Source organism: Amphimedon queenslandica, unplaced genomic scaffold (genome assembly GCF_000090795.2).
Source record: "Amphimedon queenslandica unplaced genomic scaffold, v1.1 AMPQUscaffold_13481, whole genome shotgun sequence".
In the NCBI taxonomy this organism is placed as follows: domain Eukaryota; kingdom Metazoa; phylum Porifera; class Demospongiae; order Haplosclerida; family Niphatidae; genus Amphimedon; species Amphimedon queenslandica.
In genome coordinates, this window is record NW_003546283.1 from 6,360 (window position 1) to 30,047 (window position 23,688).

At 37.7% G+C, this 23,688-nt stretch overlaps 7 protein-coding genes and 1 non-coding gene across 11 annotated transcripts in view; 5 read left to right on the plus strand and 3 right to left on the minus strand.

Annotated features, from left to right (window-relative positions):
* The first annotated feature begins 6 nt into the window (after positions 1-6).
* LOC105312004 (calphotin-like) lies at positions 7-4,408 on the plus strand. Its single transcript, XM_011404293.2, has 3 exons — positions 7-201; positions 802-1,970; positions 3,145-4,408. Exons 1-3 carry the CDS (start codon positions 173-175, stop codon positions 4,164-4,166), a joined length of 2,220 nt encoding a protein of 739 aa, XP_011402595.2. The 5' UTR covers positions 7-172; the 3' UTR covers positions 4,167-4,408.
* Positions 4,409-4,647: 239 nt separating this feature from the next.
* LOC100637952 (uncharacterized) lies at positions 4,648-5,575 on the plus strand. 2 transcript variants are annotated; one of them, XM_019994147.1, is made up of 3 exons: positions 4,648-4,939; positions 5,074-5,260; positions 5,311-5,575. In XM_019994147.1, the coding sequence occupies exons 1-3, from the start codon at positions 4,689-4,691 to the stop codon at positions 5,467-5,469; spliced, it is 597 nt and encodes a 198-aa protein (XP_019849706.1). In that variant the 5' UTR covers positions 4,648-4,688; the 3' UTR covers positions 5,470-5,575. The 2 variants fall into 2 exon arrangements, with proteins under 2 accessions (XP_019849706.1, XP_003384948.1); XM_003384900.3 differs by having other exon boundaries at positions 4,649-4,939; positions 5,359-5,575.
* On the minus strand, positions 5,506-10,134 carry LOC100640359 (uncharacterized). The gene is made up of 13 exons (XM_003384919.2): positions 10,005-10,134; positions 9,619-9,723; positions 8,795-9,049; positions 8,583-8,699; positions 8,412-8,532; positions 8,118-8,245; positions 7,937-8,070; positions 7,789-7,889; positions 7,561-7,647; positions 7,332-7,506; positions 6,976-7,183; positions 6,742-6,891; positions 5,506-6,685 (listed from the first exon to the last, which is right to left on the minus strand). The coding sequence occupies exons 1-13, from the start codon at positions 10,074-10,076 to the stop codon at positions 5,615-5,617; spliced, it is 2,724 nt and encodes a 907-aa protein (XP_003384967.1). The 5' UTR covers positions 10,077-10,134; the 3' UTR covers positions 5,506-5,614.
* Trnar-ccu (transfer RNA arginine (anticodon CCU)) lies at positions 8,263-8,335 on the plus strand. The gene has a single exon. It is a non-coding gene; the product is annotated as a tRNA-Arg (tRNA).
* A 1-nt stretch (position 10,135) lies between the features above and the next one.
* On the plus strand, positions 10,136-13,905 carry LOC100640486 (nucleolar complex protein 4 homolog B-like). The gene is made up of 14 exons (XM_019994146.1): positions 10,136-10,259; positions 10,602-10,850; positions 11,773-11,984; positions 12,035-12,068; positions 12,140-12,328; positions 12,392-12,442; positions 12,487-12,598; positions 12,647-12,707; positions 12,803-12,913; positions 12,980-13,053; positions 13,167-13,253; positions 13,312-13,400; positions 13,453-13,569; positions 13,702-13,905. The coding sequence occupies exons 1-14, from the start codon at positions 10,173-10,175 to the stop codon at positions 13,801-13,803; spliced, it is 1,575 nt and encodes a 524-aa protein (XP_019849705.1). The 5' UTR covers positions 10,136-10,172; the 3' UTR covers positions 13,804-13,905.
* LOC100640613 (protein FAM50A-like) lies at positions 13,805-16,526 on the minus strand. The gene is made up of 12 exons (XM_003384921.3): positions 16,378-16,526; positions 16,210-16,300; positions 16,058-16,154; positions 15,344-15,477; positions 15,200-15,288; positions 15,024-15,090; positions 14,912-14,973; positions 14,730-14,861; positions 14,626-14,674; positions 14,293-14,363; positions 14,103-14,213; positions 13,805-13,965 (listed from the first exon to the last, which is right to left on the minus strand). The coding sequence occupies exons 1-12, from the start codon at positions 16,486-16,488 to the stop codon at positions 13,939-13,941; spliced, it is 1,041 nt and encodes a 346-aa protein (XP_003384969.1). The 5' UTR covers positions 16,489-16,526; the 3' UTR covers positions 13,805-13,938.
* A 23-nt stretch (positions 16,527-16,549) lies between these two features.
* On the plus strand, positions 16,550-19,162 carry LOC105312006 (trichohyalin-like). The gene is made up of 11 exons (XM_011404297.2): positions 16,550-16,790; positions 17,065-17,133; positions 17,213-17,488; positions 17,534-17,636; positions 17,723-17,805; positions 17,895-18,001; positions 18,051-18,252; positions 18,300-18,478; positions 18,538-18,671; positions 18,765-18,862; positions 18,925-19,162. The coding sequence occupies exons 1-11, from the start codon at positions 16,592-16,594 to the stop codon at positions 19,014-19,016; spliced, it is 1,542 nt and encodes a 513-aa protein (XP_011402599.1). The 5' UTR covers positions 16,550-16,591; the 3' UTR covers positions 19,017-19,162.
* Positions 19,163-19,230: 68 nt separating this feature from the next.
* LOC100640741 (carnitine O-palmitoyltransferase 1, liver isoform-like) overlaps positions 19,231-23,688 on the minus strand; it is an 8,094-nt gene continuing 3,636 nt past the window's right edge. The window contains exons 1-19 of one of the 3 annotated variants that reach the window (XM_019994149.1): positions 23,382-23,682; positions 22,721-23,333; positions 22,509-22,621; positions 22,367-22,424; positions 22,258-22,316; positions 21,872-21,948; positions 21,733-21,823; positions 21,511-21,684; positions 21,308-21,411; positions 21,092-21,258; positions 20,879-21,013; positions 20,641-20,750; positions 20,509-20,575; positions 20,292-20,452; positions 20,169-20,235; positions 20,031-20,092; positions 19,850-19,973; positions 19,641-19,800; positions 19,231-19,457 (exon numbers count right to left, since the gene is read on the minus strand). In XM_019994149.1, coding sequence (XP_019849708.1) covers positions 19,351-19,457; positions 19,641-19,800; positions 19,850-19,973; positions 20,031-20,092; positions 20,169-20,235; positions 20,292-20,452; positions 20,509-20,575; positions 20,641-20,750; positions 20,879-21,013; positions 21,092-21,258; positions 21,308-21,411; positions 21,511-21,684; positions 21,733-21,823; positions 21,872-21,948; positions 22,258-22,316; positions 22,367-22,424; positions 22,509-22,621; positions 22,721-23,119 — 2,235 coding nt within the window. In that variant the 5' untranslated portion in view covers positions 23,120-23,333; positions 23,382-23,682 and the 3' untranslated portion in view covers positions 19,231-19,350. Of the gene's footprint in view, positions 19,458-19,640; positions 19,801-19,849; positions 19,974-20,030; positions 20,093-20,168; positions 20,236-20,291; positions 20,453-20,508; positions 20,576-20,640; positions 20,751-20,878; positions 21,014-21,091; positions 21,259-21,307; positions 21,412-21,510; positions 21,685-21,732; positions 21,824-21,871; positions 21,949-22,257; positions 22,317-22,366; positions 22,425-22,508; positions 22,622-22,720; positions 23,334-23,381; positions 23,683-23,688 lie in introns of those variants that run through there. The other 2 variants (XM_019994150.1, XM_003384922.2) reach the window with 2 other exon arrangements.

Below are 23,688 nucleotides of genomic sequence, written 5' to 3' on the forward strand. Positions count from 1 at the left end.
ACCTTCATTATGTCTTAAGTGTATAATCCTTATTTCATGTGTACATGAATGTGTCTTCTCTAACCTTTACTTATTAAATATCACTGTGTCTACAGGGAAGGATGACCCACAGGAGAGGCTGGATAGTATCAGAGATGCTGTCAATAAGCTTCATCCAGCCATTGGAGGAGTCATGAGATATTTGTTCAGATTCCTATACAAGTTAGTATAAGATTTATACCATGAATATATTATTATTTATTTGTATTGTGTTGATGTGAATGTAAGTTAATTCAGTGTTTACATTAAGTGTTTAGTGAACACATGTCTCTTAAGAACAATTTACTATAGACCCACTGAGAGAGAGAGAGGGAGGGAGGGAGAGAGGGAGGGAGAGAGAGAGGGAAGGGGAGAGGGATTGATTCACTCATTACTGTACATTGAGTAATAAAAAGTAATTCAACTGCTGCACTAATGAAGGGAATTTGTAGTACATTCCATTTAATGTTGTACTTTCTGTGACTAACAAAGACTTATGATTGACTTTATGACTTTTCAGTTTTATTGTCATTCAAAATAAACTTTCAATTGAATGCACTTGCTGTATGAGAAAGAGCTGGTTTTGTACATATACATGTTCTTATGTTGTGTAGAAAGCTTGAGCTGATTTTTAATCAAACTTGGATTTGTTACGAATTTTTAAAGATGAACCAATTTTGAAAAAACCAAAATCTGTATAGCCTTTGGTTTTTTTTTTTCAAAAATGGTTCTAAAATAACTCCCAATCCTCTTATATTTAATGTCCATTCTTCACTTCCTTAGAGTGTCGCAGCACAGCAGTAAGACAAAGATGAACACGGCAAACCTTGCCCTGGTATTTGGCCCCACCCTCACTCGGGCTCCTGAAGATGCAGACCCAAGAGTTCTTCACAATGACGTCCCAGCCATCAACGTACTGATACAGCTCTGTATTGAGCAGTACGAGTATATATTTGGGGAGGAGTCAGAAGACGAGGGTTTGTCCTCTCCCCCTCCTCCCCCTCTGCCGATTCTGGAGACGTCCTTCCTTGGAACGTCCCCTAATGATGTTTCTTATCATTACAACGAGGGGGCAGCCTCCCCTCCTCCCCCTCCTGACGAGGAACCAGCTCCTCCATTTGAAGAAGATGATGAGGAGGAGGTGTGTGAGCTCCCTGTCATTGAGCCGTCAGAGGATCCTCAGGAACTCGATACTGAAGAACCTTCTTTGGTTGATCCTGACCTGCCACCACCTGCCACTGCTTCAGCGTCCATTATACCATCGCCAACTGAACCGGTCACTACCAGCGTCACAGAGTTACCCGTCGAACCAGTCTCACCTCCCGTTGTACCAGGTACTGTATCAGTAGCTCCGCCCATCATACCAGGGACTATACCAGTAGCCCCACCCGTTGTACCAGGGTCTACACCAGTAGCCTCAGAGACTGCACCAGTAGCCCCACCCGTTGTACCAGGTACCGTACCAGTAGCTCCGCCCGTCATACCAGGTACTGTACCAGTAGCCCCACCCGTCATACCAGGTACTGTACCAGTAGCCCCACCAGTCGTACCAGGTACCATACCAGTAGCCCCACCAGTCGTACCAGGTACCGTACCAGTAGCCCCACCAGTCGTACCAGGTACTGTACCAGTAGCTCCGCCCGTTGTACCAGGATCTACACCAGTAGTATCCGAGGTGGCTACAAGTGAAGAGTCTCATAAGGTTGAGTCAGCAGTGGCTCCAGGTGGATCAAAGGATGAATTAAAAGAGACGGCTCGTGAGAGTGTGGGTCTGTCCACACAAGTATCAACAGTGAGTGTCAGTGGAGATATTTCAATGTTGGATCAGGCCCTCCAGGATATTGAGACCAGCATTGAACAAATGAAAGAGCGTCCTTCAAGCCGAGGAGGCACTCCTGTTGTTATTGTTGAAGATGATGAAGAAGATGATTCAGATGAATCAGACACAGAAGGTAGGCCATTAAACTGACCTTGATATTCTGCTCATTAAAAGTTATGACCGACAGGCAGCGGCTGAAGCCAAACTCTTAATGAGGTTATGCCATATATGGACATACACATGTATGGCATGTGCTAGTTTGATGTAGTTTGATCCTAACTTCCGTATGCTTTCATGTAGTTATACTGGAGTGTGGTATTTATATGGTACCTAATCTCTGGTATCTCATGATCGTTGCATGTAAATATCAGCTTTCATTGCGAGCAATATTTGTCATATTTTCACATACAGTGAGAGCAAGTTATGTACTGCATAATAATGGTACAATTTTCGAGTTATGACCATTTAAAAAATGAGCCATTTTTGGAAAAATACCCAAGGCTATAGCCCGTGTTTTTTTCCAAAAATGATCTAAAAATCACTCGAAATATTTTATTACATTTTCTGATACATATTGATGTCCTTATGCTGTGTAGAAAGTTTGAGCTGATTCCGATAAGAAATTTTCGAGTTATGGCCATTTTAAAAAATGAGCCATTTTTGGAAAAATACCCAAGGCTATAGCCCGTGTTTTTTTCCAAAAATGATATAAAAATCACTCGAAATATTTTATTACATTTTCTGATACATATTGATGTCCTTATGCTGTGTAGAAAGTTTGAGCCGATTCCGATAAGAAATTTTCGAGTTATGGCCATTTAAAAAAAATGAGCCATTTTTGGAAAAATACCCAAGGCTATAGCCCATGGTTTTTTCTGAAAAATGGCTCCGAAATGACCCCAAATTTTTATTACATTTTCTGATACATATTGATGTCCTTATGCTGTGTAGAAAGTTTGAGCCGATTCTGATAAGAAATTTTCGAGTTATGGCCATTTTAAAAAAATGAGCCATTTTTGGAAAAATACCCAAGGCTATAGCCCATGGTTTTTTCTGAAAAATGGCTCCGAAATGACCCCAAATTTTTATTACATTTTCTGATACATATTGATGTCCTTATGCTGTGTAGAAAGTTTGAGTCGATTCCAATAAGAAATTTTCGAGTTATGGCCATTTTAAAAAATGAGCCATTTTTGGAAAAATACCCAAGGCTATAGCCCGTGTTTTTTTTCCAAGAATGATCTAAAAATCACTCCAAATATTTTATTACATTTTCTGATACATGAATATATTTGTTCCTTTTACAGAAGTCATGACAATCTCTGCTAAAGCACTTTACGACTATAAGGCTCGGACAGAGAAGGAGCTGTCTTTCTCAAAAGGCGACATGCTGGACGTCATTGACAAAACTCAAGACGGGAACTGGTGGGACGGTTTCCATGGTGGCAAGAGAGGATACATACCTGTTAAATATGTTGAGATATCTGAACTACCTCCGATACCTGTTCCACCTCAAAGGAAGAGCAGTATGAACACAGCAGCTGGGGGAAAAGAGGAGAGTGACTCTGGCCCAACCTCTCCCTCATTACCGGCAGTGCAAGAGACTTCACCCGAGGCTACTACTCCTCAAGAAGGAGACACAACTCAAAGTGATCATCCTAAAACTGAAGTTAAGCCGGTTCTAGCTGATACAAGTAAACCTGAAGCAGCTGCTTCCACAGGAGGAGGTTCCCCAAAGCATGCTCCACCGGAATCACCAAAGAGGAAGAAACCAACTGTCCCAGTAAAGACAGGTGCTGTTAGTAAGCTGACTCAGCAGTTTCAGCAGCCTCAGCAGCCTGCCCCGCCCCCTCCCTCTCAGAGAGTATTAGTTGGTCCTCATAAGACTCATGTTCGTAATCCTTCAGCTGATATGAACAAAGGTACTACTAGTGCACCCAGTGAAGGCGGGACTCCGGTTCCTCGTTCTAATTCCTCAGGTTCCAAGCCTCCGGTGAAACCTCCGCTAGTAGCACCCAGGCCTACTAAACCAGACCCTCCCCCAGCAACAGTGTCTCCGTTTCCTTTGATGTCACATGACTCTCACACGTCGTCTCCGCTACAGAAAGCTCATTTACAGGGTCAGGTATCAAAGCCTCAGGCGACCCCTCCTCACCCTGCTCCTGTCAAGAAGGGCGGAGTTTTTAGGAGTTCGGGGAAAAGAGACAAACCTCCCTTGCCTTCTAAACCTCCGGCACCAGCCAAGCCCTCGGGCTCTGTCCAGTTACAGGCGGAACTATCGGCTGCTGTCACAAGACGAAGTAAGAAGCCAGAGGAAGGGACTAGTTAATTATACCAGTAGTTATTAATATTATAATCCTTTATTATTAATACAGTTATTATTATTATCGTGTGTGTGTGTGTGTGTTAGTTATCAGTGTTCATAGTTTCATATGATATCTCTAAACTGTTTCTTTTTGCTGTCTTGTTGCTTACATTACTAATAATTATTATTGTTATTATTATACACATGTAGCTTCAGCTCTTTTTTAATAAAATCAATTGTTCATGAAAATTTTAACACAAAATAAAGAACTGTCAAAATCAATGCTGGTAACTTTGGCCTAGCTTGTACATCAGTAGATAATGACTGTGTCTTTATCTTGCTTCTTGAGTATTAGGCTGCTAGTATGAAGACCCAATGACGCAATACGGTTGACAAGATATAAGATCAGACTCAAAGGTAGCCACGTGTACTCACATGTTTAGAAGGCGTAGCTAGGCTGGACTTTTCACACTTAGCTGCGCATGCGCAGAATTGTAGTCTGCTATTCCGTGGGTAAACTTAGGATCACAGATACCTTAGAGTGCAATGTCAAGGAAGAGCTTCAGTGCAGCTGTAAAGGGACCTCCTTATGCTTCTTCCCGGGAAAGAATACGTCAAAAAGAATGGTTTCCTATGCCATGGGACAACACTAGACGAACCATATACACAGAAACTGTTGATAAGACATTTGCTACACTGGAAGCATTCAGCCTAAGGAAGAAAGCTGCTTACACTTACAAGCACCAGGAATACAGACCTTACTATTATGGGACTCCCTCAGAGAGAGCTCAATACCAGTACATATAAACATGCTTTTATAATGTTGAATACATTGCACTGCATTAGTCCATGCACAGTACTGCAGGCATGCAGACACATATACTGCAGTCAGTGTGAAATAGTTGTGCATTTTCACCTCATTCTCTGATAGGTTCAAATTAAGAAGCTGCCTCATAGACCAAATAAGTGAAAGAGAGCGAAACAAAGAGCACTTCTCCAGCAACACGGAGGAGAGTGAGAGGATGACCAAAGACTCCATTGCATTCAGCCAAAGAGAGAAAGAGAGAACTACGAAACAGAAACAATACTTCATGACCATAAGGGACTCAAATAAAATGGTGAGTGATCTATAATAGATTTTGTACAATTGGAATAGTATACCTACTAGCTGCATACATCAGTAAACAGTATGTGCCTTTACTTTGAATTTGTGCAGCTTTTTGAGTTGAAATCAAAGCAGGAGACTGAAGATAGATTAGCAGAGCAAAGAAAAGAGAGACAACTACTGCAGCATAGCCCAATAAACTGGAGCAAGACGTTATCATGAATAATTAAATTAAATATGAATATTTAAAAACAAACACATACACAAGAATTGTATTAGCTCAACACACAAAACATTGAAAACAGCATGATAATATTTAATAAAGAGATGATTTCAAAAAATATAATAAGTATAATAGCTAACTAGACTATACTACAAACGTCCCTCCTTCTTCAACAATACCAAATTTAGACAAATTGGTTGATTCCATTTCTTTGCTGCCAGTCCATCTTAGCACACCTTCCCCACTTGAAGAAGTAGACGAATCTCTATTATCATCATTCACGTCGCTGCTGCTTAGCTGTCTCTCCAGCTTTTGACGTCTCTCTTGGAGTTTTCTTAATAACTCGGTTCCACTTTCATCCCCTTGGACACTTTGTTGTTTGGGTGGTAGCGTCTTTGTCGAAGATTGGTGGTGGTGGTAAGTAGGAGAAGTTGTTCTTTGAGAGAATGATCTACTTGGTCCTGGTTTTCTTTCAGGTGATGACTGTTGCTGCTTTGTCAGAGGTATTTTAGTCATCTTTGCTAGTTTCGTGTGCATTCTAGGTGAGTAGGTGCTTGATGCTGTAGCAGGTGATTTGGCATCTTCAGTCGAGGATTCGATTGATTTCTGATCACTAGGTTCTGCAACAGGAAAGTCTACTTGACGACTATTATATTCCTTATTTTCCTCGCTACTGCTAGTATCAGTAGATGATGTCTTTTCCTTTTTACCTGCTGCTGGTTTATCTGGTGGCAGCATTGGCTTGTGTATAGGAGGATGGGCTGGTGATACTTTACCTACAGCTGGTCCTGGTGGTATGAACTGTGACTGATGCAAGTTTGGGAGGATGAAAGAGTCTGTCTGATGTCCATAAGTAATGGAGTCCTCAGGACTAGAACTGATCTTATGTCTTTGAGCTATAGGAGGAGGAGGAGGCAATGGCTTGTGTGTTGGCTTATTAGCAGCAGCAGCAACTCCACTGACTGGCCAGTTTTCATAAGTAGGATTGGTATCTCTGCTACTCTCATTATGAACAGAGTCTTCAGGTCGTACTCCATTACTAAGGTTCTTCCTGTCAATACTGGATGGTCTTAATGACTGATCTTGCTCAATGCTGGAAAGATTATGATTTTCTGGTTTGGTTCCAGGCATTGTGACACTTCTCTTTACTGTGGCTTTTCTCACTGGGCGCTTTTCATAAAAACTATCATGAAGGCTCTCCCACTCAGATGCAAGCTAAAAAAATAATTAATAATAATAAAATTTAAAGAGTGCAATGAAATCACATTTACGTTTTTATGGTATTCCGCTTGTTCTTTCAGCAGCTTCAATAACACTGATTGAAAGTCTTCGACCATTACAGTGCTAAAGTAGTCCAGCTCAGAGAGCAATATGTTGTTTAGCGTCTCACAATCTTGTCTCATGGATTCAGCATCCTTCTTCTACAGAAAACAACAGTTGAGTAAGAAAGAAGGGGAGACAGAGAGGGAGGAGGAGGGAGGAAACAAAGAGGAGACACAGCTTACCGATGCCTTCTGTTTGCATTCATTAAAAGATGCCATTGCTTCCTCATGCATCTTAATAAGTACTGGGAGTGTATGGATGATGGAGGAATACTCTTCTAAATCTTCAATCACTTCAACGTCAAGTCTTTCCTGGTGCTTCAAGTGTAGGCTAGCCAATCTCCTCATTTTAGAGCCAATGTCATGCAACTCCATCATCAACTTGGAAAACCTGAAATGCACAACAAAAGAAAGCAAATTATTAACCATAAGGCAAATGCAACGCAAGCAAAGTGTTCCAAAAATAGAATTCTGTTCTATTTTTGGAACAAGTTGCCTACAAGATCGTTGCCTAGTGTACATTGTATTTTGGACCTTACTTTTCATCTTCCCTCCAATTCCAGTCACCGACAGAATCAGTGACATCATCAGTGTCTTCCTCATCCTCAGATACAATATCAAAAGAAGCTGCAGCTGTTAGCGATATCGTGGCTCCCACTGGTAACTGGTTACTGGGTAGTGATATACCTTGAGATGCCTTACGAATGTGTCGTCCTAAAAAAGACAAAAAAGATTCATAAGTCTACAATACCGACATCTCTCTAATACCAGATATGCTAGTGGTAGCTGTGTTTTCACAGCCTTTTGACATCAGCTGCAAGTCCTTGCCTAAACTCCGCAAATGTCTGCACATTTCTAAAAACAAAAAGAAAGTTTATGAACAAAAAAATCTGCTATGTATCATCCACATATATTACCAAATTTTAAAATGGCACCGATATCCAAAAACTACATGTACATGTATCTAAGTTTCTAGAGTATTATAACAAGACTTACGTCCGTGAGAAGTCCGTAGCAGCTCACAGCTACGCGTCAAAGCGCTCACATTTCCCTCGAGATTTTCACTAAATTTTGAAAACTTGTCAAATGCCTGGAGCCTGAAAAGGGGCAATAATCATCATCAATTTAGTGATGCTAGTCTCACTGGCTGATGGGAACATTGTACGGAGGATAATGGACTGAGTGATAAATTGGAGCGGAGAAGAAGTTCTTTTTGTTTTTTCCACCTGACGTTTTGATGAAACTAGTGTGTTTACCAGTACCTCCAATCCTCCACTCCTAAAGGAATATCATCTAGAAGACACAACAATGATTCTATGTCCTACCTTTTCATCTGTCGCCATTAAAAACACTTGAAGGATCTTTGTAGAACCAAGAATAGGATGCTTGGCTACCCTGTTCAGGAATCTTTCTAAGCCCCGCCGCCTGCTCTCCTTGAAATCATCATCAATATCTACAAAGCATTGGTTAGCCTCCGTAGCCTAATGGATATGGCATCGGCCTCCTAAGCCGGGGGTTGCGGGTTCGAGTCCCGTCGGAGGTGTTTTTTTTTTGCTTTTTTCTTTTCTTTTTTTCGACTTTTTTATTGCAATTCATTCTTTTTATTTTAATAATCTAACCTGGTGGCATTCCATGTTTTATTGGCAATGGTGGTAAAGATACACAGGGTATTTTTTCAGCCAGCTGGTCGTATAGCCATAAAAAGTGCTTATACTTTCTTTGTACAGTCACTTTTAATTCCTAAAACCGAATAAAACCCACAATAACTTGCAAGAAATAATTTGAATCACTTTTGTCCGAACATGATACAATTTTGGCGTACGTACACCACTAGACCTTCCCTGGACTACATCATCAGAAACAGTTATAGTTAAAGATGGCGGCTTAGTATTCCATCTTGGCCCTGCCTGCAGGCGGGAAAGAAGTAGTCAAAAATAATAAATCTTAAACTAAACACAAACACCATCTTATTATTCTAATCCTCTTTCACAAACACACTCACTGATATTTTGATATCTTTGTGGTCAGACGCAAAAAGCTCGAGAGCTTTCTCCTCGTCAAAGATAGAATCAATTGTATTTGGAGTTGGCATCAAGAGCGTCTCCATAAAGATCTTCTTACTAGATTTCGGAGTGAGAGGTGTCAGTAGAGGGGAAGAAGGAGTCTGAATAGAAGAAGCGACATGACTTGGGATGGAAGGAGAAGGAGCTTTGTGAATAGGAGAACCAGGTTGATCATCGGTGTGTTCTTCCTCCAGCTGGTAACACAAGTGTCATGTTAATTAAAAGGACACACATACAAATTCCATTAGATATACATGTACTGGTAAGTGTTACAACAACAACAACAACAAAAACAACAACAATGACAACAACAGCTCAGGGCAATGACCACACATGTATATGTACAATAAGTCTTTTCATTAACTGTATATAATGATAGAATTGTAGCTTTTATTTTCTACAATACATGAAACATTACATAGTATCATATCAATGCCAGAGTGTACATAATAGTGAAGGGATGGTTTTTGATGTGATGTGAATGTGTACAACTAGTAAATATAAACAGTTGTGCAACTGTGCTTATGTTCTTCTCCTGTTCATGTAGTGAAGTTCATTCATTTAATATCATATAAAATACATGTACATGTACATGTATGTTAACACATGTCTCTTTAGCAACCCTTGACAACAATTTATTCACGTCTAATTTTATTCTGGTCGACCACAAAAATAAGACGGTTAGGGCTCAAAAATAAGTACATGTACATGCATCAATTAATTTTTATGATGATTATCAGAAAAAAAAACACTAAAAACTTACTAATTTGACGTAAGCTTTTGGAAACAATCCTCTCTTGCCGTCCAGCTCACCTTCCGACCAGCCATCACCGACATTGAGATTACGAACCGTGACAATGTCACCTTTCTAGGGGTAAGAGAGAGAGGGAGAGAGAGGAGAGAGAGGGAGAGAGAGGAGAGAGAGGGAGAGAGAGGAGAGAGAAGGGAGCATGCATGAAGCAATACAAGGAGCTACAATGGAATACAGTGCATTCTTTGTAAGGCTGTACCGGTAGAGAGATCAAAAGAAAGACAGGGTTAGTACAAGAGGGAGACAAGGATGGTGATGTTGTGTTATTGGGCCAATAAAAGGTAATAATAACTGAGAATGGCTGCCAGAAACAGCCGCATATCCCTCCGCGTTCTTACCTGTAGCTGTAGCTCGACCGGAGCTGATGATTGAAAGCTGTACAGGGCAATGGCTTTCAAAGGAAAAGACATCCTCTTCTTTAAAAAGAGACGCTTCTGTATACCAAGCTAGCTTGTGTAATTGAATGGGTGTGGTTTAATTAGGTATATGAATATTTAATTAGTACAATGGAATCTGTGAATGAGATTGTTAGGAAAGTGAAGGAAAGTGAAGTCAATTCAAATGGAATAATTGATTTATTTGAATTAATAAAGGTAGATAATATTTAATAAGTATTTATTAATACAATGCTGCATGTCTATTTGTTAATAATAAATAATAAATAATAATAATTAAAATTTAATGATGATGATAATAATAATAAATAATAATAATAATAATAATAATAATAATAATAATAATAATAATAATAATAATAACGATGCTAATTATGTTGTTGTTTGAGTTTGTAAAGTGGTTGATTGTCCAGGTAGGGCTGTAACTTTTGGGTGTGCATTTTTAGTTGATCACTTTAAATCCATTTTATAGTTTTAATATGACCTTTTGATCACACACCTCTCCCTCTCTCTCCCCCCCTCTTTCCCCCTCTCTCTCAGGAGGATGATCCTCAGTCATTAGTTACAGCTGCAATTCATGGATTAGTTGATATATTTAAACACTACATAGTGAATCATTCAGAATGGTTTACTAACACTAATACCCATACCAGCTCTACTGCTAATAACTCTCTTCTTTTGAGCAGTGACATGAGTATGGCATCAAATTTATACCCTTTGTGGTTGAGATCAAAATACCAGCTGTCACTTACGACCTTTTTGGATTATATTAGCATCTCTCCTTATCAAGTAAGCACTGGAATGGAATCGGATAACTTAATTGTGTGTGTGCTGGTATTAGCTCAGTTATATAAATGTATTTAGAAAGGATATCTGCTTTTGAACAAGCATGTATAGTTTAGAAGGTTATAGTTGACAATTCTGGAAATTTATAGTCAATTTTTGCAAAATACCATGTGCTATTATAGCCCATAGTTTTTTTCCAAAAAATGGCTCTGAAATGACATCCAATTTTTATTACATTTTCTGATGCATATTGATGTACTTAAGCTGTGTGGAAAGTTTAAGTCGTTTCCGATAAAAAATTTTCGAGTTATGACCATTTCAAAAAATGAGCCATTTTTGGAAAAGTACCCAAGGCTATAGCCCATGGTTTTTTTCAAAAAATGGCTCTAAAATCACCCCCAATTTTTATTACATTTTTTGATACATATTGATGTCCTTATGCTGTATAGAAAGTTTGAGCTGATTCTGACTATAATTTTACGAGTTACAGCCATTTTAAGAAAATACCAAAATTTTGAAAAATACCCAAGGCTATAGCCCATGGTTTTTTCCAAAAAATGGCTCTGAAATGACATCCAATTTTTATTACATTTTCTGATACATATTGATGCACTTATGCTGTGTAGAAAGTTTGAGCTGATTCCGACTTTAATTTTTCAAGTTACGGCCATTTTAAGAAAATGCCAAAATTTTGAAAAATACCCAAGGCTATAGTCCATGGTTTTTTCCAAAAAATGGCTCCGAAATCACCCCCAATTTTTATTACATTTTCTGATACATATTGATGTCCTTATGCTGTGTAGAAAGTTTGAGTCAATTCCGACTTCAATTTTTTGAGTTACGGCCATTTTAAGAAAATGCCAAAATTCTGAAAAATACCCAAGGCCATTTTAAAGATATTTGAACTACCCTGTATATTCATCAGGTTACTGTCCTTAATGAACTGATGGGTTTGCTCCAGTGTTTTGGGAGTGTCAAGACCACACCCACCTTGAAAGAATACAACTTCCCCAATGACTTGTTCCTTCGTATAATCTCCTCAATCCTCACAGCTGGAAACCAGGAACTAACTTTCTACTTTATCAATAATTATATTCAATATACTGACGTTAAGTATTTCACACTGAAGAACATTAGGTAGAATATTCTTTAAATATCAGTAATTTTGAATTTTATATTTTCTCTAGTTCTATCATTGGCACAAAATTGGACACAGCATATGTGAGAAAAAGAATTAGTTATTAATTTTATTTATTTATTTTATTTATGTTGTACATAATTTTATTTATCAGAGAAGTCGTGGCTCCGTTTCTATGGAGTTTGGTGGCAATGTATACCAGCTGTTGAAACAAATCATGATAAAGAAAGATAAAGACAAGAAGAATAAAGACCCAAAGGAGGAAGACGATGGAATGCAGTATTTTGTGACGGATCCAAAAGATTTTAAAAACCAACAAGCCATTGACGTGAAGACACATGAAGTAATGACAATATTAATATTAGTGGTTATCTCTCTTCCCCTCTCTCCCTCTCTCTCCTTGTAGAAACACTCCAAAGTATTTTCTAAAGCATGGCTGCTATTTCTTCAATTGCCAGTAAGTCCTTCCCTTTAAACCACGCCCATCCTCTGTTGCCATAGTTACCTCCCAGCATCCACAAGAGTGTGTTACTTTCTCTTCATTCTCAAGTCATGCCCCACATGAATAAGCCACACCTACTCGTTGATTACCTCGTTGGATGTTACGATCAAGGCAATCAAGATTATTAACTAATTAATTATTAATTACATTAATTGGTAGGTGGAGTTTACAGCATCCTAGCATTGAATGGTCTCTTTATATTGATGCATCATTACCACATGTGAGTCGATCATTAATTAATTAATTACTTTATTGTTATTATTATTATTATTATTATTATTATTATTATTATTATTATTATTATTATTATTATAGTGAGTACCCTCATTTCTATCAGAAGTTATACAGTCTCTTACGACCGGATATATTCACTGTCCCGTATACTCCAAGGTTCTTTAGGCTCCTCAATGTCTTCCTTACCTCAAGGCAAGTTATCCTTACCCTTCAATGGCTGACAATTGTATCTTGTTATTGATTATATTCTGTTTATAGTCATCTCCCTTTGTATCTTGTTGCTTCCTTTGCTAAGAAGATTGCCAGACTCTCTCTCTCTGCTCCTCCAGAAGGTACTGGACATTCAGCAACTTAATCTTCATGTACATGTACATGTATACTAGCTCACTCTCTGTATTTTTATGATGTAGGTATTATTATTATTATTATTTATAATTACATGTAGGTATTATGTTGGCAAGTGTTTTGGTCATTAATTTGATAAGAAGACATCCAAACTGTCGTGTCCTACTGCACAGAAGCACAACAGAAGGTTAACTTCACGTTTTTATAATGAATTAATGATATATTTAAAACTATTTTCTTGATAGTATTTGAGATTGATTCTGATCCTTTCCTAATGGACGAAGCAGATCCTTCTCTCTCCCGTGCTCTGGAGAGTTGCCTCTGGGAATTAAAAGTAATCAATCACAAGATGTCCTCGTCATGACGGACTGGGTTCTTTCCTATAGACTCTACAGTGTCACTATCATCCTGCTGTATCATCATTAATGAATCGACTCCTTGATCCAGAGAAACAAGACAAAGAGGAACCACTTCACCCACACCTTCAGCTAACATCCAAACAGGTTAGGATAGTAGCCTAGTAGTGGCTGCTGTCCTTTAAATGGAGGTGTACACTATAGAGAGTGTCCATTAAGAGAGGCGATACTGTACATGCACAAGTTTTATTAGTGTTTTCTCTCTCCTTTTCAAAATAGCTGTTCATCAATGAATTGAGTTCCAGTGATGCTGATGATGAAACTAGTGCCATTCCTTTCAACTTTACTAGTCCAACCACTTTCTGGGGAACTTTTTCATAAATATGTCATGACTAATCTATTACACTTGCATAATAATTATTGCAGACAAAATAAATTAAAATTTAATAATAATAACATTAAAAGATGTACAGTACAATCCTCCTTCGTTTGCAAGAAGAAGCAGCAGAGGTGAATCTATTGTCCTGCACTTTTATCAGAAATCTATCAGAGAAAGACAGCCAGCCATTATTAACACATGCATTATACCATTGCAGTATCTATGACATTGCAGTATCTCTTATTGTACATGTAGTTCAATGAAGCTTGAGAGAGAGAGAGAGTGGTATGAGGAGTCTTACTGTGTACTTATCCCATTTCTTCTCAGGGTCGTATGGCTCCCACCTGCTGGCAGGGAATATGTGCTTGTTCCTTTCATACCAACTCCTCAACACAACCTTACCAGCATGAGACTGCACAGAGAGAGAGAGGGACAAGGAAGGAGAAAGGGAAACAGATAATAATTGTACTGGACTATCACTGTATTGTTACTTCATCTTTTTCAATGCCAGCGTCATTAACAAGTCTTATATCTTCATGTACATCAAAGCTGAACAATGAGCCTATACATGTACATGTACATGTACATACAGACTCATTCAAAATTATAGCGGGAAATTTAAAAGGGAATAAAATTTGGCGAATTGTTAAATTTTGATGATTGGTGGATTTTAATTTCGCAAATTGTGGCCATGTGCCATTGAGCGAGCATACACATAATGGCTGAAAATGGCGGATTTCTATTTTGGCGAATGGCTATCGAAATGCCAATTCACCTAATTTAATTCCCTCCAAAATTTCCTACTATACGGTAGTAAATTTTACCACTCTTTCCTCTTGCTTTGTTTATTATGAAGTCGTAAAACGAGTAATGCTATTAATAGAATCAGTGTTACTATATTTAGAACACTCCACGATGTCATACTAACATGAGGTATGATCAGATCTTCTTTAATGTACATCAACCCATCCACTGATGCTCCTCTTAATTCTTTGAATTCTTTTCGAAGGTTTTCGAGACATTTCTGCAAGAACTCATGAATTGTGTTTCCTTTCTTCATCTAGAATAGAACAGGCAAGGTTCTCCCTAAAAACCTTTTAAAACTCTCACTTGTACGTGTCTACGGTGACCTGAACCATCCCAAAAACTGTATGTTATTTGAATAACCTCGTCTGGAGGTAGTAAAAATTAAAATTAAATAAAAAATATTATGTTTCTTTACTTTTAAGTTCGTTCTGTTGCTCCACCCATTCTTGTCTAAGACATTCTCTCTCGTATTTCTCCTCCTCCTACACTCACTCAAGAAAAAGAGACACCTTCATAACCTCTCCCTCTCTCTTACCTCTCTGTCTCTCTCTGTCTCTCTCTCCCTCTCTCACTTCCCTCCCTCTCTCTCACCTCTCTGTCTCGATCAGGTAGAAAAGAAGTATCAACTGTAGGATTCTTTCCAAAGTGACTGTACTTCTTTCGTTTAAAAGTAGGAGGAGCTAAATTTTATTAAAATGAATCAATATATGCAGTACTGAATGCATCATGACACACCTTCTTCCTTTTCCACTTGCTCCTCCTCCTCCTCCTCCTCTCTCTCTTCATCTTCATCTTCTTCAACATCAAATGACAAAACTGGCTTTGCTTTCAATTTTCTCTTTTCTCCTTTCTTTCCATCAAGAGAGTCCCTTTTCAACAATAATTAATCATAGTTATTATATGGCGGGATAAAAAACAATTATACAGCTGGAAATATTGACTTGAATAATACAAAACAAAATGGTGAAAAATGGGCCCAGTCTTTGAAGAATGCCAAACATCCCACCAATATTCCAGCTGTACATGTATGTAATATGTAGCCCATGGTTTTTTCAAAAAATGGCTCCGAAATCACCCCAAATTTTTATTATATTTTCTAATACATATTGATGTCCTTGTAGAAAGTTTGAGTCAATTCCAATAAGAAATTTTAAAGTTATGACCATTTTTTAAAATGGGTCAAATTTTGAAAAATACCCAAGGCTATTATAGCCCATGGTTTTTTTTCAAAAAATGGCTCCGAAATCACTCCAAATTTTTATTACATTTTCTGATACATATTGACGTCCTTATGCTGTGTAGAAAGTTTGAGTCAATTTCGACAAGAAATTTTTGAGTTATGACCATTTTAAAAAACTGGCCAAATTTTGAAAAATACCACTCCTTACTGTACAGTGTATACATATCTAATTTAAAATGGAGAAATTAATCAATCCCTCAATCCCTTACTGCTTGTTTTCTTCTGAAACAGCTGCTGCCAATTTCTTCTTCCTCTCTTGAATGAGTAATTCTCTTTTCATCTTCATTTCTTCAAGTGTCATTAAACCTATAACAAGTGTCACAAATTATTTCAATTAAAAAATTCTATTGAAATTCTCTACCAATTGTCGATGTCCTCAGCTCTTCTTCAACAATGTCAAAATGTGTTGAAAACTTTTCATTTGATTCAAATATACTTTTGGCTCCAATGTCCTACAAAAATTAAAATAATTACATTTATTATTACAAAATATTTTAAAGTACACAACATTGTATTAATGCTAAACTACCTCTGATATTTTTTGCTTCATTTTTTCCAACTCCTCTCTATCTTTCTCTCTCTTTTTGAGAAGATTGGCAGCTCTGTTACCTTCTGAAGCTGCTCCTTTGAAGAAAGCCATTTCACCTAGGCTAAGACTTGGGCGGGAGTTAATGGGTGTGGCTGACACTCCCAGCCCCACCCATTTTCCTGCAGCATAAACTGCTGCAATCGAGTCAGCAAAGATGTCTGACACTCAGGAGTTCAGCTATTATCCTTCTACTGTGTCCCTAGAGAGAGAGAGGGAAGAGGATAGATACTCCTCTCGTTCTGATATAGAGGAAGTAACCGAGGCCTTTGACAAAGCAAAGTCTAAACTGTACTTCAAAGACAAGGACACCATTGAAGAAACACTAGCAGTAGTCGGGCCTCAGGAACACTTAGGTATGCCACTGGACTACACCCTGCTATCATTAGTATACTAATCAATGCTTTATTGTGCTAATGATACAATGGTGCCTCTATATAATGGAGTGTCTCTGTTATACAGAGGTGTCCTTTATGTGGAGGTTATTTTATACAGTAGGGAATGTAATTGGTACACTTAAGTGCTGTCTGTAATCTCTGGAGGATGGGTTGGGTTGTGAATGCATGCAAAGCATTTTTTGTTTTTTTAGTGTCATTTTCAGTTTGTCATTGTTTGTTGTGACCACAATAGATGGTGAGATTGATGACAGGATTAAAGATATCAAAGAGGATATGAGGAAAGCTGATACAGTGGGGGACGGTCAGTAAAGAGAGAAAGAGAGAGAATACAAAATATTGAAGAGACAAGGAGAGAACAAAGTGTATCTTCTTTTCTTCAGATATACCACGTAAAGTCCTTGGTATTGTCGAAGGTGTCGTTGCTAAAGCAAAGGATGGTCATGTTAGCTCTTCAGTTGCTGCCCAAAACCTTGACACTACGAAACCAGCTTTTACCTATGGACGAAAAGCAGCTGCTGATCTATTTGAACTTAAACACTCTGGACGTGAGAGACTGTCGAGTTTTGATCAAAAACTAAGAGAATTGTTTGATTTCCGTATAACAACAAAAATGGATGAAGCTATTGCAGCATTACAGGATTGCTACCAGCTGCTAAGTACGTATGTACATGTATGTTGAGTTTATTTACATGTACATGTAGATGAGGCAGAGGAAGAATCTCGTGATGAACAAAGAAACCTTCAAGAAAGACTTGAAACTGAGAACTCTATTGTTGGACTGTCAGACCTGAGCCAGATCTTAAGGTAAATTTGTGAATGATATCGATCATGTGACGTATTAATCATGTGACATATTGGTCATGTGATATATGTGACTGTTTGATTTATAGTGCAGCAATGGAGGAATTGACTGAAGAAGCAAGAGAAGATAAGAATATTGAGGAAAATTGTACTTCTGACATTAGAAAGCTAGGTATGGTAAAGCTATAGTGATTGCTATTCTCTTTTTCCTTCTCTCTTGATTTTATGAATGAATGATCTACTCTTCTTCTCTTGTTATAGACAATGATTTGAGAGAGTTAGAGCTATTTTGTGAATCATCAAGACAGCAGTACAACCAAAGGTCAAGCCACAGGGAAAGCCAACTGCTGAAGAACAGGAAGACACAAGTCAATTCAACACCTTACATCAGTTTAAAATTTTTAATTTGGCTTGCAGGAGAAACTCAAGAAGGAACTAGAAGAATTACAAGAGGAGGAGAGGATGCTCGAGGAAGTTTCAAAAGAAGAGAAGGATTGTCAGGATGTTGCTGAAGCTTCTCTACAAGATGCAAGGGAGAAGTTTTCCGATTGGAAAGAGCAAATAGAATCTCTTAAGCAGCAAGCAAAAACTGCATTAGATATAATTGATGACATGAGCAGTAAGATACCATTGTAACATTTGTTATAATTGACAATACATTGTCAGATTGCACTGAAATTATACTGAATCATGCAAAAGAAGAAAAGAAGAATTGGACTCATAAGCTTGATGTGATGAATGTTGAATCTTTGCTGCAGCTAAGGGACTCACTCATAGCCAAAGCTTGCCTTAATAAAATGGAACTTAAAGATTGTCAAGATATTCTAAAGGACATTGAAGAGCAAGTATGTTATTATTATTATTATTATAAAGATTATTTTGAATGATGCTTTGCTATGTATAGTTGGATCAAAATAGTAATGAGAAGAAAAAATGGGCTCAAAGAGGATTTAAGCAAAAAGTTGATAAACTAACAGAAGAGATACAAGAACTGATTGACAGTAAAGAAGAAAGGGAGAAAAAAATAAAGAAACATCTGTAAGTTACCAAGGAGCCATAATGAAAAGTAGTTGGGTTTTCTTTAACAAAACTAACTTGCAGTATTCATTTCACTCATTCTTTCCTTTGCAGTGAGTGCATTGACATAGTTGAGAAAGAGCTCAAAGGAATTGATGGAGAATTGAAAAAGCTAAAGGGATCCATTCATCTTGATACACTTCAAAGCAGATGTACATAATGGTTTAAATACTTAAAGTACATAATAATAATGATGATGATTGTTGTTTTGTAGATGATGCATTGCGACGTGCAAAGGAGAAAGCATTCGAGAAAGAAGACATCAATCAGATGCCAAACTACAGCTCAAATGCAAAATATAATTGAAGAGAAAGAAGACTCACAGTTTCAATGAAATAAACAATTTTAACTATAAATGATAAGAACAATAATACTAAAAGTATAATAATAATAATATTTGTGGCATAGTGTTTTATACTGTGCAATGTCTTGTACTAGACACAAATTTCAAATTAGATTAGTAATAATACCAGAAGAAGGAATGTGTGTAGGTAGAGAACTGCTAGCAGTTGTCATTATCACAATAATATAAGTCACATCTAAATGCTATAGTGTGTTTATCATAATAATAATAATAATTTAGGTATGTTTGTCAAACTAGAAATAACTACTGTGCTTTAATGGCTATCATTATACAGTGTTAAGAAAAGATTTCTCTCATGTCCTCAAACGATTTCTTTAATTCTTCACCAAATCTCTCAGAGCTTGTCTCAGTACAGGAATTCTTTGAATGTATGGAGAAATAGACTAAAAGAATTGTGAAAGAATTATATCTGAGCACATTAAAGTCCATGTACATAACAAATTTGAAGCAACTTTAAAAATTCATTAAAAATCCAAATTTGATTGGAATCAGCTCAAACTTTCTGCACAACATAAGTACATGTACAATGTACAATTTATATTTTTAAAAACTGCAACACTTGGTACCTGTCTCTTCTCCTGATATAATGTAAGAGACTCCATATCCATTATCAGTGACTGTGCCAAACCCACCAACAATTGTCCTCTTCTCATCATCGTAATCTTTCTCTTTAATGCACTGGGTAGGAGTCTGAGAGGTGGACAAGGTGAACTTCAACTGAAAAGCCTAAAAACAAAAACAATAATAATAACAACAACAACAATAGTAATAATACTTCGTCTTCAAATATTTCAGGCATTGGGTCCATCTTGAGCCACTTAGCTACAATGTAGAGTCCAAACAAATGTCTATCAACACCCATCCCTCTCATAGCTTCAAACTTATACTGCTCCTGATACCTAGAGAAGTAGAGAGAGAGAAAGAAAGATTAAATGGAGGAGGTATTCTGTAAGTACTTGATAGCTTCTTTCAATAACTCTCTCTTCTTCTCCACACTAATAGAGCTATCATCCATTGCCTAGTAAGAAAAGACACAAGCAGCTGTCAATAATGACCACTGGCCCGCCAAAAATAATAGTAATAATACAACAAACCTCAACAAAAGCTTTAGACTGCATTGATACAGGACGAATGGTCTCAGTCCTTCCTTTATAATAAAGTCTGCACACACAACACACAATAACATGCACACATCAGTGAGGAGTGTGTGTGGGTACCTTGTAGTGGCTGATTCATATGTTAGTACCAGTTTATGATAGATCCTGTAATAGGTTAACTGTAGGGCCATTTGGAACCAGCCATCAGGACTAAGACGACACTTTTTAGGAACACTCTTACCGTAAGAGGGACAAACAACAACTAAATCTGAGTCTGCAATCTAATTTAGAGAGTTAAATAATTCACAGCTGGAATATACAGGAAGAATGCTCTCACCATGCTCCTTAGGTGGTCTTTGGATCTTGATAAGTCGTCAGTGAAGGACTCCAAATTCCATTTCAACCTAAACAGTATTGACAATATTATCATCAAATGGATGTACAAGTACATATTGTAATGTAAGCTCACTCCTCAGGTTGAGTATCTCTAGGGAATCCATCTTCAGACAATTGTAAAACACGTCCATTGTCATCATACTCCTCATGCTGTAGCATGTACTCCCAACCTTGACATGCAACCTAGAGGAGAAGAAGAAGAAGGAGAAGAAGAAGAAGAAGAAGAGAGAGAGAGAAAAGGGTTGGCGGGAAAGAGAAAAAGAAGGAGAGAAAGCATTAAGCATACACTACTAAACATTAGGCTAACATACAGTAGCATCAAGTCTGCTGTGTTCAACATTAGATCCAATGACTCCATTGGCACAGACAATGATAGAGAAGGACTTATCAAACCAACGGTTGTACACATTACCATGGAACATGTGACGAGACTTCTCTCTAAAGTCCTAAAACAAAAATATGTAAATCTTAGTAATGCAAATTGTGCTAATTTGAGTTTATATAAAATATACATGTACGCATACATCAAGGTCAGGCGACTCTGTATCAAGAACAACGATGCTATAAGAACTGTCAATCAGTTCTAATGATTTCTTGTTGACTGGATCCTCTTCTAGTCTCTTCCTTATGTCTGCCCAGTCTTCTCTTGGTAATGCAGTGAATGTCATTACTCCAGTTTCATCTTTCTCATCTACATAATAAACCCAATGCATTATACACAGTAAATCTTATCTGCTTACCGCCAGCCATTTCTACAATACGCTCCAGCTGTTTCTTCAACAAGGTAGGAGGATAGATGCGGCCATCTTTATCAGTTACTTGAACAATGTAAAACTTTCCTTGCCTAGCAAGAGATTACAATCTGTCATTCACACGGAGGTTAAAATTTTTTGATGAGCAAAGCAGAATTTATCTCCACCAAAATTTTTAGGACATTACATACCTCATGACTACTGTGTGGTGAATTTTATTGTGATCAAAATTAATGATACGATCTACAGTCTTTCCTGGTATCCTTGATGAGTTAGTGTAATCCATGTTTGCTTCCATGCAGAATGGGACAAGGTCCTGAGCAGTCATATTCTTAATTCTACCACTTTTGATCTTTTTCACAAACCTAGTGACAAAACACTAAGTGTAAAGTACGGAGACCTAAGTTAATTACATGACTGTTTGGTAGAGGGCTGAGGCTGCTCTGTCCAGCTGGTGAGGAGTGGGAGGTCTTCTAGCGCCCAAACAAAAATAATTAGAATTATCTAAAATTTTAAAAATAAAAGAATATGCTTTAATGATAGTTTATTTACGTGATATTGAGGTTCGCTGTCTGAAATAGATGAACTCTTCCCACCACTGGCTGAGCCAATTCCTGTGGGTCCATGACCTTTAGCAAGAGAGAGAGGGAGGGGGGAGACAGAGAGAGAGAAAAGGTCAAATAGTTGCAATTTAAATGATACAGTGGAATCTCTAGTTAACACACAGCTTTCATAATTACGGCCACAAGTCATAACTTGACCTTTCAGAGGAATGCGCATAATTAGCCACACATGAAGTAGTTTGACCTTTTCCATGTAAACATAGTCAACATTAATATTCATAGCGGTAATTAAAGGGCAAAGTGATCCGTGAATGTCATTATCTTGTTTGTTAATTTTGCACAACAAAGTTTTTGATTCACTTTTTAACAACACACCTTAAAGTAAGGTACATTTGTAGCTTTCGGCCTTCTTTAGCTTTAAAATCATTTACAACCTGGAAATTATTAATAATAATTATTTATATGCACATAAATACATATCTACTTTCTCTGTCTTCCTAAACTGCTCATCGGTCAGTAGTGGCTGGACAGATTGCAAATACCTGTACACAAATGGAGGTGTCATTTAAAGGAGGCTACACTATACATGTACAATGGCATGTAAACTATCTCAAATCAAAACTGACCTTTTACATGTTTTTGTAAGAGGTGGCACAGGAAGTGATGGCAAGAATTTCTGATAATTCCCTGCTCCTAAGTTCTTGCGGCCGAGCAAGAAGAGCATCAACAAGTACCATATCTAAAAACAGCAAACAAAGGTTGATGTATATACATAAACTACATGTAGTGTGTTTACAATTAGCTACAGCACAAAGGTCAAACTGACTATTAGGCCTACCTTGTTCAATGGGCTTTTTGGTTTCAGGAACCACCCATTATACTGGAGCAGTGACCTCAGGACAATAGCTCTTAAGAAAGACCAGAATAAGAGCGTGACTGTTCCTATGAGAAATCCGAGGGCAGCGGGAAGGAGCAAAAGGGTCTTCATTGCTGTGAATGGCTGGACTAATAGCTCGTCTATAATGTGAGCGAGAGAAAGGGAGGACGAGTGTAAGGCCAGGACACAGTTGAGGAGTGCTCCCATTCCACCGAAAAGGGCAACCTTCATTTTGTTAGAGAGAGAAAGAGAGAAGAAGACTAGGAGAGGGCTGGAGTTTACTGCGCGAAGAATCGTTTTGTTTATGTCCTTTGCGTAGGCGGCAATTCTGACCTTTCGGGCGACAGAAAGGTCAAACATTTTTTTCAAATAAAAATGCCTCAAAAAATAATGCAAACAAAAAACACAACAAATGACAGTTTTCTTAACAGCAAAAATATTTCTTTCTTTTATTTATCTTTAAAAATATCAGAATACAATTCCTTCATGTCATCAAAAGATTTCTTGATCCCTTCCCCAAATTGAAACGAATTAGTAGTCGGACAAGAATTCTTGCAATGAACAGAGAAGAAGACTAGAGGGAGGAGCAGGAGGAGATTTAAGATAGATGGACATTATGTACCTTCACTTTCTCCATAAGTCAAATATGAAACTCCATATCCATCGTCAGTGATGGTACCAAACCCGCCCACGCAAACACTTCTGACTGCCTTCCAGTTTTCCTTCACTATTTGAACAGGAGTTTGAGAAGTAGACAGCTTAAAGGTCATCTGAAAAGCCTGAGGGTAGCATTTTAAAAAGAAATAACAAAAATCAAATAGTCTATGAATTCATGGTTATATTTCTAAGCTGCATACACAACTAATGGTGGCCATTATGAGATAATAATGATACATTAAGTACTTCATCATGAATGTCTCTATGTGGCT